Raw genomic sequence first — 13,991 nt, forward strand, 5'->3', positions numbered from 1 at the left:
GTTGAATGCAATCAGTATTGAATGCCATATGTGATAAAATGAATTCTTTTCTATGTAAAATAATTTGGAAATCTGTTCAGATGAATAGATGTCACTTGGATTAGAGTAAGTTTGTGTCATGTTTTAAAGTACTATTGTGTATGTAATTATTGTGTTTCTAAAGTTTTTCTTATATTGTGACATTTAGGACATCATGGTATCAGAACTTCTATAAGAAAACTAACTTCTCTTTTAATCTAAATGCTGTAGGATTATGAATAGAATAGTTAAAAGGATGTGGTCAAAATGTTTGAAAACTGGTCAATATTTAATGAGGCATACTTTGTTCTAAAATAGGTAAGTTATTTGACTGTCACTTATGAGAATTATGAAATTGTATTTGTTAGTAAACAGTATTTACTGAAGTTACAATTTGGAGTCAACTTAGCACTAATAAATAGACCTTAGATTCATAGATTTCAATTTTGCCTTAGGGATTAATCTGCATTACAAATTGGAGATGTACAGTAGTCATAATTTTTTTTGATGTCTTCAGTTTTATCATAATATTCAGTGTATATATGTGAAACTCCAAATTGTGATTATTCTCAATTAACAAATGAAAGGTAAATGAAATGTCCTTATATTTGCTCATTGAATTGTTGCAACATGGGAAAAAATAGCCTAGCCCTAAGCTGTGATTAGTGAAATCTTGTTGTCTGAGGTAAAATCTCATGGGACTATAATTTGATATTCTTCTGAGTTTTGATTTCAGGCTGGTTGATTGGTTCTTGAATTTCATTCTCAAAGAGGACCAAAATGACATCACTATATTAAGAGTCAAGTTACCATGTGTCTGACTATGGCTGATTGGACCAATATGAGCTTGAAATGCTCTACCACAGGTCAAGCATAACTAGTCCATCTGAATATTTGAGATGGATTCTCTAACTTTGCGCATCGCATTTCTTTTGAGCAACTTCAATTGTGTTTTGTTCAAGAACACAGCACCTTCTCTAATGAGGATACGAGGGGTTCTGCGCCAATGTTGTCCACCTCATGTAATCAATTCTAAAGTGCTTAAGAGAGACCTTGAGAGTATCCTTGTATCATTTTTTCTCACTACTACATGATTGCTTGCCAGATGTGAATTTCCCATCAAAGTCTTCTAGTCAAATATACATTTAGCATTCAAACAATGTGACCAGCCTAATAAGCTCTCTACAACAGATATTGAATGCTTAACAGCTTAATTCAAGAGAGGATCTCTGTGTCCTGCCAGGTGATCTTCAGAATCTAATACAATTCTAATGGAAGCACTTCATTTTCCAGCAGCTCTGTAGACTTTCACTTTGGTGCTCAGTCTAATACCTCTTCTCTCCCACACTTTGGACTCTACCAAACATCGAGCTAGCTCTGGCAATGCATGTTTCAATCTCATCATCCATGTGTAGATCCCTGGAAAGTATACTGCCAAGGTAAATGAACGTCCACGGCATTCAAAACTTCTCTATTGCTATAACTGATGGTTCCACATATAGATGACATGGTGCTGGCTGGTAGAATACCTGTGTTTTTTGGCATTCATTGTTAGGCCAAAATTAGCACAAGCAGAAAAAACTCAATCCATACTCTGTTTCATCTCAGCTTCAGAGGCTGCATGGAGTGCACAATTATCTGCAAACAAAAAATCATACCCTTATATTCCCCCCACTTTAATTTTGGCTTGTTGCCTTTTCAAATGGAAGAATTTACAATCAAAGCAATAGCTGACCTTGATGCCATATTCATCCCTCATTGAAGATGTTTGAAACATGGCTGAAAACATCATGCTAAAAAAAACCAGTAGTAAGCCCACAGCCTTGTTTCACCCCATTGGTATCCATTATCCAGAAGATGCCATCATGAAATTGATGTACAATACTGATGAACTTTTCTGGGCAACCAAATTTTGAGTTAATTTTCCATAAGCCCTTGTAGTTGACAGAGTCGAAGGCATTAGTCAAATCTACAAACATTGTGCAGAGTCCTTGCTTCTGCTCCTGGTATTTTCTTGAAGTTGTGATCCTAGGCAAGTCACTTAACCCCAATTACCGCAACAACAACAAAAAAAAGTTGTCAGGCAATAAACACTAAACTGACTATTCCCTGAATAAAGCTACACTGGCTCTCATAAATGATCATCTTCCGGGGCAGCTAGGTGGCGCAGTGGATAGAACATCAGCCTTGAATTCAGGAGGACCCGAGTTCAAATATGCTCTCAGACACTTAACACTTCCTAGCTGTGTGACCCTGGGCAAGTCAAAGCCTCAAAAAAAAAAAAAAAAAAAAAAAAAATCATCTTTCCAGTAAAGAATCAGCCTATTAAAGACAATTCTGGTAAGACTCTTGCCAGCAATGACCAAGAAAGATCCCCCTGTGACTGTTACAGAAATGAACAATGGAGGCATCCTTGAATATGAGTTCAAGATGGGGGTGGGGCAATAAAACCTTCTCTTGCCATACAATCTGGAAATTTTCAGTGAGCTTTTGTACAAGCTATGGACCCCTCCCCCAGACCTGGTAAATCTCAGCTAGAATAGAATCAGCCCCAGGTATTTTGCCACACACAAAAGAAGTCTACTGACATTCAAAATCTCTTTTTTTTCAGTTGAGATTTTAGCTGAGGAGAGATTGACTTTAACTTAAGATTGGCTTTAGCACTGATTGATGATGCTCTACTGGGAACACTATGGAAGTGTTCTGTTCTTCTCTCTAGGATCATGTCCTTATTACTAATCAGTGTGGCACCATCAGCACTGAGTAGTTGACATGTACCATGGGTCCTTGGCTCATAAATATTTGTCAGTGCATCATAAAAACACTTTGGATTGTTACTATCAGCAAAAAATCATCTGCCTTCTTATTGAACCAAAATTCCTGCATCTCTCTAAGTTCTGCTTGCACTTTACTTTGGGTGGAATTGAATGCTGATATCTTGAGAAGGATTAACTATCTTGCTGGTTCTCATTTTTCATTTAGCAGCTTCTGAATTTCCCCATTTTTTAAGCCAGTTTTTTGTTCTGACCCAGATGAGCAAATGCAGTACTATACACCAAATCTCTGAAAGCTTCCCATTCCTTTTCTAAGCCACATTACACTGTGCATTGGCTCAACTTTTCCTCCAAATTAGCAACAAATTCTTCCTACTCAAAGAAGGCTCTAATCTGTTGACATTAATTCTCCTGGTAATCTTTTTGCCTTGGGGTTGCTACTTTATTTGAAAGTGACTGTTTAGCTTGGATAGGATAAGTCTATGATCAGTCCAGCACTCTGTGCCACACACTGTCTACTCACATTCTGTTTCTTCTCTTTGCAATCACATAGTCTCTTAAATGCCAATATTTGTTGCAAGTGTGCATCCATGAAGTTTTACTGTGTTTAGGTAAATGGAAGGCAGCGTTGGTGATGAGATGCACAAGTATTCAATAATAAGTGCTCTCCAACTCCCTTCCTTCCAAGGACTCCCTGCCTCTTCTGGTAGTCTAAGCCTAGTCTAGAATTGAAAGCTTGTCCTCTTTGGGCATATTGATAATAAAGGTCACCAGGTCTTCACAAAATTTTTCTTTGATCTCATCAGGGTTTATCATGGTGGGGACACAGGCAGTAATGATGGTGGCAAGGCATTTTCTTGCAAGTGGCAATCACTTCTTTGGATAGATATACAAACTTGACTAGATTTATTTTGATTGCAAATCTTCCCACCAGCTTCCCTTCACTATGGCAACTCCAGAAAAACATGTATCCAGCTCCAACTTCATTTGCCTTCATTTGCCAGCCTTGTTTCAGGCTAATATTTGGATGCAATACCTACTTGAGTTTTCTTGCAACAAGAGCTGTTTGTTTTTCATGTCTATTAGATTTTGTGTGTTTATAAGTGTGTGTGTGCACATTCCACGCACTGATAGTGAGTGGATTGAACTTTGCAGAAGTTTTGCGTGTTTTTTATGTTTTGACCACAGGATAGGATTCCTCCCTGCTGCAGGTTTGGGCAAGCAGACAATTTTAGGGTCAATCTAACCCCTTCTTCACACCCAGGTAGGTGAGCAATGTTATCCTTTAGAGGCTGCCAAGACACCCAAGAGACTGCTGAATTCCACTGCTACTTTTAGTGAGAAAACAATTCTATGGCATGGGTCACCTTTATGTAGAGTTGTGACTTCAGTTCCTAGTGTATTTTTACCTGCTACTTCATCACCCACCCATCACCACAGGATTTTGTGTTCTTAGATGGTAAAATGATATGGATGATGTCTTTTGATTTGTGCATAAATTAATTTAAATGAGGTAGAATTACACGAAGTCATTCGGCTTATTCTCTCTTCCAGAGTCATCACTGTCCAGTAGCAGAATAGAGTCAAGATGATTGGTGATGGCTAAAGATGCAGTGGATGTGCTTAGCTTCTGTAATATTTAAACCAGTTCTAAGCACTCCAAGGCATGGAGTGCTGCCTTCAGCTGCCTTTATGCCCACTGGAACAAATTATTCTCATTTTCCCATTCCATCTGGGAGAGTCTTTACACGCTTAAGGTAAACATCCCCTAACTCACTGACAGGTTTGAGACCCTTCAGTTACCCTCAACCTGGTCTAGCCTATCTGCTGAATTTTGCCAAGGTGTGGCTGTATGTGCTACAGCTTCTTGGAGACACAGGTGAGAGGTGGATCAGGTAGACACCAAAAGTGAAAAAAGCCCTTAAAAGATCTTGGCAGCTTTACACTAAAAGTACTGATCTTCTCTGAGGACATCCTATACCCATTTCAGGTATAAGTATCAGAACTAACATTAAACATGGTATTCAAGGAGAATACCAAAGGGACTGCAGTCTGAGCACTGTTACAGATAAATGTCTGTTCCTGAGAAAAGTTGAAAGGACAATGTTGCATAGCTAAGATCCTCTTGACTCAGTTTCCCATTATGCTATTTCTTTTCTGAATAGGAAATTTCCTGCCTACTTAATTCTGAGGCTGAATTCTGAAAAAATGTTGAATTTTTCCACATGACTGGCTAGCAAATATGACTGCCTGGAGTCAAACATAACTAAGTGAGGTTTTCCTGAGAGAAATTATTTTATATTATATTAATAATACATTATTAATTAAGACCCAAATTTTTTATTTCCTTATTCTGAAATAGTCCCTCTAGGTAAGACAGCTAGTCTCTGAAGGACAAGGCTGATAGATGAGATTGCCCTAATCCTAGTGAACATACTCCTTGATTTTGGACAGGACTTAACTTCTGTTTATAGTGTAAACAGAATCTAATCTTAATGAATTCCTGTCCCAAAGCAATGAGTCCTAGTCCTAGTATCTTTCCACTGGAGTTTAGGATAATCCAAATAATAAGAAAAACAGAGTACACATATTTGCTGGAGGCAGTTGAGTTTTCTAATCAAACATATTGGTCAAAGTTCTCAGCAAGAGAGCTAAATTTTAACTTATCTCTTTAAGTGTCCACCAATCAAGACTGATTTCTCCTGTCTGAAGCATTACCAAAAAAATTTTAAGGAGATCATTGTCTCCATTAGAGGTCTTTGGTTACCAAGAGACACCAATGGCCACCAGTATATTGCTTATTATCTAGCCTAATTAATAAATTAATTATTGATTATTAGCTAACCTAATTAATAATTATTCATTATTCAGAAACTGTCTCTTAGGTTTCATTCATCACATTCCCCCTGTGTCAAATCACTCTGTGCCCTTGAAGGAATAGTCTTAATATTGTCATAACCATAAGATCAAAACTACATTTGCACTATATTCTATAAATTAAATCTTGGGTTGTATTTATTTTTCTATATCTTTATAAAATAATAGAGGAAACATTAGCTTTTCCATCCCATACTATATCTTTAAGTCTTCTTTTGTGTTTCTGTATAAAGCATGTATAAATACTCAAAGAAATAAAGAGGAAAGAAGGAATGAAGGAATGAAGGAAGGGACAGAGAGAGGAGAGAGAGACCTTATGTAGCTTAATTCTAACATGTCCTTTTGCCAGAAATTTTTCAGTGCTCTGGCTGTCCCATCTCTTGAACCTGAGAAGTCCACTCTGAGTACCTTTTCTCTTCAGCAATATGCAATCAAAAGTAACTCTGCCATCTGATTCTGAAAAAATTCTATCAATATCACAAATGCCATTTCTTTGGTTTAGAAAGTACAACGTAAGGAACTCTGATCCATTCAGAAGCTGTGGATAAACATGCATGACTCCCATTTGCTTCTATTCCAAGACAAATATTACCTTTCCTCTAAGAATAAGGGGAGAAATCTTCTCCCTAATTCTTGTTGCTCTCCAGAAGAAAAGGAACTGGAATCTAGAAGAGAATAGGAGCTATTGTTTCAGCTCACTTTCATAAATCAGGGAAAAAAGTGGTCATTTAAGAAATGATGAAAAAGATGGTTTCAAAAAAACCTGGGGAGATATTGTATACACTAATAAAACAGAAATATGTGGAACCAGAAAAATAATTTAAACATTAACAATGACACTGGAAACATAAATAACTTAGAAAAGATTTAACAACTCTGATCAACTCAATGACCAAGCACAAGTCAAGAGAAAAGATAATGAAAGCATCCTACCTACCCCCTGATATAAGGTGATGGTCTTAGAATTCCAACTTGACATGTTGGTCATAGCGAGTATAGGAATGTGGTCTGATTCACTATGAACATTTCTTACTCCCCCCACTTTTTTCCCAATGGGGAAGAGTAGAAGAGAGAACACTAAATGCTTCCAACATTGAAATTTGTAATTTAAAATTGTAATTTTAAAAAATTGTAATTTAAATTATAATTTAAAAATTGCAATTTGAAATTGTAATTTAATTGTAATTGTAATTTAAATTGTAATTTTAAAAATCATAATTTAAAAATTGTAATTTTTTAAAAAGTGCCTCCTCTGACAAAAGTCTATCTTCCTGAATACATTAAGAACTCCCCATTTTATCCAACAAAGTATGAATGGGCATACCCATATTTCATGGGAAGCTGCCTCTCCATAGTTTCAAACAAAAATCAATGCCTTATTGAGTGAGAAATCTTAGAGACCACCTAACCCCTAACATGTAAAATTGTTTGTAGTTTTTTTCTTTTTCTAGAATATTAAAAAATACTTGCCCACAGGGACTTTAAAGATGATAGTAGAGTAATATCCTTTGATACCTATACCCTCAAAGAAGTCCAAAAAAAAAAAAAAAAAAGAAGAAGAAAAAGACTCATGAATATAAAATTTTTTAGAAGTTCTTTTGGTAATACTTCTTAAATCCTATAAATTAAAAGACTTCTCTCCTTTAGGGAATAAATAAATTATGATATATGAATATAAGGAATACAGATCCAGGAGAAATGACAAAACTTTTAGAGAAAAGTTGAAGGACTATATGAATTGATATAAAATGAAGTAATTAGGAACAGAAGAATATTTTATATTATAACACTATTACAAAGACACAACTTTGAAAAAATGATGAGCTCTGATCAATTCACTGGCAAACTACAATTCTAAAAAATTCAAAAACCCAAAATTAAAGTATGTTCCCAATCTCCTAAGAGATAATTGTTAAGATTCAAAATGCAAAATGCATACATATTTTTGATGTGGGTTAAGATTCCGTTCTAATTCCCAGCCCCCATGAATCCCAATGGGAGATATCCAGGCTTTCCCAGCCCCCAGGAGATCTGAGCTAACTTGGGCTGTCCCAGCCCCCACTCTAATGATCTGCTCAGGTTTCTCCAACCCCCATCCCCAGCACAAACAGTTCCTTATCTATAAACCCATTGAATTCTATTCAAATTCTAACCCTAGCCAGGAGCCAATCAGGGACTCCACCCACAGGCCCCTTTCAAGATTACCAAAAGCCCCCCAATTATAAAAAGAGGAAACCTGGAGTCCACTCTTTGCAGGAGCCCCAAACATGGCATCCTTACACCGGCCATGTCAAGGGTTCCTGTCCGCCCGGTACCAGCCCTGGCCCTGGTGTCTTTCTACCTTACCTTACTTCCAAACCCCAAAATAAACTTCTTTTATTAATCTAGGTTTTCAGGTCTGTAAATTACTTTACAGAGAACTCCTGCACAGCTACTAGACCTCATTTAACTCTGTATCCTTGCACCAAATCCAAAGGGATTGCAGGAGAGTTCTATTTGACTCCCTGTACCCTGAACCTGCCACTAGACCTAAATTAACCCTAATTTCATCTAGGTACCCCTTACCTAATTCTCATCGTTTTGATATGATCAATGCAAGAGTTTTCTTTACTTTAACTATTAATATTTGCTGCAAGAGTTTTCTTTTTATTTACTTTTCTTTTTTACTATTGTTGTTTAATGGAGAGGGAGGAGGAAAAGAAAATAAATGTTATTAATAGAAAAAATGATAAAACTATAAAAAGACAATGGTAGAGTGATTAGATATAAATAAGTTAAGTTCTCTAAAACCGTAAGTCACAAAAATGTGCAAAATGTTTGAACCCTAGGGAAAAAAAAATCTTTAACAATTTCATGAAATCTCATGTCTAAGTCTACTGAAAAAACTCTTCAATTATTTTTTAAATGCTTCAACAACAGGAAAAAACTCTACCACAAGTATATGATAAAACATCAGAAACCCAAGAAATTTTAAGAGTGCATGGAAGAAAAACCAAAGAAAGTATAGCTTTGAATGCAATCAAAATACCTTAGAATGAGGTTATATATTATAAAAATAGAAATTAATTTTAAAGAAATAAGACTATCTTTGAAACAAGCAAAATGAAGAATTAATGAAGTAGAGAACACAATTAAAAGCTCATATGACATCTAAAGAAATCTAAAGGTAATCCATGAGGGGAAATATACTGACCTGGAAAACAGATTTAAAAAATCATATTTTAGAAAATGGGTGTGCCAAAGAATGCTGAAATTTTTTTCAAATCCTGATTCTATATTTCAAGAAATCATTTAGAGAACTTTGAAGAATCATCAACAACAACATCCTGAAATAATAAAGAAGATTCACAAGATTCTCACAAATAGAAATCCAAAATTAAAATCAGCAAGTCACATTATACTCATATATCAGAATTACTGATAGGGGAGGAAAAAACCTTTAAACCATTAAAAAATATATCATCAGATCAATACATCAGAATTTCATCAAGCTTTTCTACTGAAAACAGAAACAAATAAAGAACAAAGAAGTTGTACCAGTACTTAGACAAAACTAACAAGTATAATACTGTACCCTAAAATCAGTTTTCCAGAAACATAACAACCTTTTTAATGACAGAAAATGGCCATTTGAAACTTATTAGATGGAAGGATTCTCTTAAAGGTCAACTCACTGAGAGAACATGTCAAGGCAGATCATCAGTACTTAAGGTATGTATGATGGGGCTTAGAATTATTATAAATAAACATATAACTTTTTAACAAACAAACTCCCTAAAACTGAAGGAGGAACCACATGGATCTTAAGGAGTCATTTATATTTTCTCTTAGACTTAAAATAAGTTTATAATATTGTACCTAGGTACTATACAAGAAAAATAATTTAGATTCTTCATATCCTTCAATCAAAAGACCTTACTCTTTGGCATATGCCCCAAGGCAATCAAAGACAGAAGAAAGTATTCAAGTATAACAAAATATTCATGCAACATATTTTAAACAAATTCGTTAAACAGACAATATTTTTATAAAGCTCTTTGACAGCATAGCTACAAGTCAATGAAACCATACAAAAGCGAGTATATAGAGACAGATGTCGGCATTTCCCTTGCGTTGCACATGATCCCCATTTGTTTTCTTTGAACTATAAATAATTCTGATAATTATTTGAGTTTTGTGAACCATGTACTTGCAAAAGGAATAGGAAACATACTGGGTAGTGTCAGTGACTAAAGCTACCAGTGGGAAGAGGGGGAAGTGTACCAGGGATGGAACAATGAGACAAAAAGTGAGAAATACTCCACAAGTACCATGCTATTTGCATCTTTTCAAGAGCCTGTGACATAAGAATTCCAGATGTATGTATCCATATGAAACTAAGAAAATGGAAAAGGAAATGTGAGCAGAGTTAGGGTCAGCATTTGAATGTCAACTCTGGTACCTATTCTTACAAAACCTTAGGAAAGTCACTTGTACTGTAGAGGATTTTGTATTAGATGGGACCACAGAATTAATTTTTCTAAGCCTCTTTTCTCATCTTTAAAATAAAGATGTTAGAGTATATCAGTGATGTCAAACTCATATACAATGGATCCCTGTGGGTTACATATTGACTCAAAAAACCACAAATTGGCATTAACTATGTAGTATTGTATTTTTATTTACTTTGTCAAAATTTCCCAATTATGTTTTAATCTGCTTGAAAATAGGAGAGGTTCTACAAGTTTGACACTTCCAGACAAAAGGATCTTTCAGGACCACTAAGCTCTAAGTTCTATTATCCTCTGGTTTTTTATAAGTGGATTCCCAGCTCATAAAGATTTGTGAAGATGAGGAAATAGACATGTAGGTTGACAATTGTCTTCTTGGTAATTTTATTTTTCTGTTCATTTGTTACCTTCCCCTCAATTTTAAAAAACCATCCCTATGTTATGATGTATGGCTTTCTAGAAGTGAGGAAAGAGGCATAGGAGAGAATAAATAAAAACAAAAGATATGAATAAAATCTATTTTAAAAAATTAATGCCTTCAAATTATATTGCCTCCTGCATAAATTGTTTCTGTGTGTACTTGGTAATGTCAAACTTTGTTATTGTGTCATCAGTTAGTTGTATCTGACTCTCTGTGATCCCATAGGAGTTTTTTTGGCAAAGATACCACGGTGGTTGGTCATTTCCTTCTCCAGCTCATTTTACAGATGAGAAACTGAGGCAAACAGGATTGTGTGACTTGTGCAGGGTCACAAAGCTAGTAACTATCTGAGGTTGGATTTGAATTCAGGTCCTCCTAAGTCTAGGTTGGGAGCTCTATGCACTGCATCCCTACAAGCTCTTCCTGATTTCCTGATGTGTCATCTCTACTTCCATGTGTAGTGTTTCAAGGCTTATGGTTTTCAGGGTATAAATGTGGTAGTTCCATTGTCATCGACGGTGAGAACAGAATGCAATTAAAAACCCTGGCAAATCTGTTCAATTTTTCATCTCTTTGTTAGCCTCCTTCTAGTTCCATCTGCAAACTCTTGGTATGAATTGTACTAATGGTCTCATACTAAACTTTTCAAGTTGGATCTCTACTGTTTTTTATTCTTTTATGAGTCAATATTGCTCATAATCTGCTATCCTCATAATGTTTTCCAAATGAGCTTGTATCCTAAAACAATATTGCCACATATTTTTTTTTCTTGGCAGTAAAATCAAGAGTTTGTTAGCTGAGACATTTTCTGGGATCATCTGGCCTCTTTCTGTTGACTATTTTGCATCAATTTGCTTCTCGTAGAAAAGATAATGATAAAAGTCTATGTCTTTGCTTTGCTTTTTTGCATTTTCTGTTTTTCAGTCGGAGAAGACAAAATGCCTTTCCAACTTTTTCTTTTTAATGTACTTCTGATCTTGGCTTTTGTTCTAAATAGCTGGTAGTCTGATTGCAAACAGAAGGCAGATTCTGAAATGACCTTCTATGTTTGTAGCCAATCATACCTAGTGTTTAAGATATAGTTGATTTTTTATGATATAATTCTAGATTTGTTACGGCAATGTTTTCCAACTCATCTTGAAAAAAATTTCATGGTATACAGGCATGTGATTTCTGAGTAGTCTATAAACCTTTGTTCTCTTTAATTTGTTGATTCAAAACTTTATTTTTTGTGTTTTTTTTACCAGCCTTCCCTGATTTTATCTTTGTATCAAAGTTACTGATTATTAAGGCAAGTACTACTGACTTAATTTGGGAGATTTTGTCAAGTTCTTTATAAAATTTCTTTATTTCATACTCTGATACAGTTGTTGATATTTAATTATCTTCATGGCCATATTTCTGCTTACAATTATGATGAATACTGAAGAGCAAGATGACTCAATATCCCACAAAATTATGTTTCTTGTTAGGCACACAAAGAAACAAAATCCAACAGCTCCTTTTATTGAATGTTTTTAATTAAATCTGTGAACCATTTCTTAACTTGCAACTTCTTTATCTTCTAGTTTAATTTGAAGTAAAATATCCAATAATGATAATGATTCAGTTCCTCAGGGATACATAAATTCACTTATCTTTGACCAAAGACCTCATATTTAAACTATCAACAATTAAATTAAAATTTGTGGATGCTTTAATAGCAATATGATTCGTGGTGCCCTCTGACTTTTGTCCTCCATCTTCCCTCCAATATCCTTCTTGTTTCATGGGTCAACATAGAATAACCAAAGTGCTAGTGAAGAACTCTGAATACTTAAGCAGAGTCATCATCATGTATGACCAGGATAATACTTAGGAAATAAGTCAGTGTTGAAGGAGGATGTCTTTGGACCCAGGGTATAAATATTTGTCCTGGGAATACTGACAACATTGGGAACTGGGAGGAAATTTTCTCATTTACTGACTATATTAATTATATACAAGGTACCCCAAAAACTTAGAGTATTTTTAAATTTAAATAATTTTAGAAGTGTAAATGCCATAAACTTACAAAAATAATTTGAAAGTTTATGTTTCTTGAGTACTTATTTAGTTGTATGAATTTTGGAAAATAAAATTGTAATTTTAGTAAAATAGGATACCCTGTCAAAATGCATTACATGTGTGACAGTTTCCAGATGATAGTTTCTGAGTGCAATGAATCATCAGATTTTTTTTTTAACTAACCAGCTCAGTCAACTGATATATCTCTATTAGACTTTTTTTTTTGTGGAGTCATGTCAAAGCAATTGAGTCTGTATCAAAACTTCATGCTTTGGATGATCTTAAGACTAAGATAATAAATGCAATCCTTTCAGTAATTGAATAACAGATGATGAAAGTTGTAACAGAGTTCAAAAACTGCCTAGAGTAATGCATAGCACCAACAGTGCTTAAGTTGAATTGTAATAAGAATCATCAATGTTTTAAAATTAAAGTATTTAACTTTTAATTGTTGCTTTTTCTAAATTGTAGCATTTATCTTTCTGAAAGGCATTAAAGCTTAAAACTGTGCTAAAACTTGTGGACAAACTATACAGTTTTGTAATCCAAGATTAGGTTTAAATAATGAAGTCAAGTTCCAATAATTTAAACAAGCAATTGTATTTATAGCGTTGCATAGTGTCTGCATAGAATATACAAACAATATGTATATATACATGTAATTTCTAAGAAGATAACTTTGAAGGAAGTCTCATATAACTTCTTCTTATAACAGGGAGAAGGAAATCCAAGCCAATATCTGTGACATTTGTTTTATAGTCAATGCAAGATACAAAGAATTGAAAAAGTGGAAACCTAATTTTAAAATCAGTACATCTCATCTCACTGCCACACAGTTGAAATTGGGACAAATTATTAGGAGAAAAGAGTTGGGACTTACCTCCAACACCTTATTTATAGAAAAAGACTCTACTCTCTTCAAGATTAAGAATTATTTCTACATATGAATAAGCCATTTTATTGAAAACTATACAAATTTACATAATAAAAGCTATAATGAATCCACATATGCAGAGAAACATCCTAGAAACAAGAAATCTCAGAAATTAGATTTACTTCCCCTCTAATTTTCCTAATGACTTAATTACTGCCATCAAAGAATGATGAATTTTTATTCTTACCTTTAAATATTTGACTAGTTTCTGAATTTGCCAATATTCAGAGGGCAAATCTGTTTGTCCTTCCTGACGATGATCAGGCTGTTCATCCTCCTCCTCACTTTCAGAAGAACTTTCACTAATCAGGTCTTCTATCTTGACACTACTCTTACTAAGAATGAAACAAAACAGATTAACCAAAATAAGTAAATACACATAAGCTTTAAGACACCAACAAAAGTAAATTGCTAAAATAAAACATTTGCTT

At 34.6% G+C, this 13,991-nt stretch overlaps 1 protein-coding gene across 2 annotated transcripts in view; it reads right to left on the minus strand.

Annotated features, from left to right (window-relative positions):
- ODAD2 (outer dynein arm docking complex subunit 2) overlaps positions 1–13,991 on the minus strand; it is a 218,145-nt gene that overhangs the window by 174,830 nt on the left and 29,324 nt on the right. For both annotated transcript variants that reach the window (XM_074267006.1, XM_074267007.1), the window contains one exon: positions 13,748–13,895. In XM_074267006.1, coding sequence (XP_074123107.1) covers positions 13,748–13,895 — 148 coding nt within the window. The remainder of the gene's footprint in view (positions 1–13,747; positions 13,896–13,991) is intronic.

The sequence above is a fragment of the Sminthopsis crassicaudata genome, chromosome 5 (genome assembly GCF_048593235.1).
Source record: "Sminthopsis crassicaudata isolate SCR6 chromosome 5, ASM4859323v1, whole genome shotgun sequence".
NCBI classification, from domain to species: domain Eukaryota; kingdom Metazoa; phylum Chordata; class Mammalia; order Dasyuromorphia; family Dasyuridae; genus Sminthopsis; species Sminthopsis crassicaudata.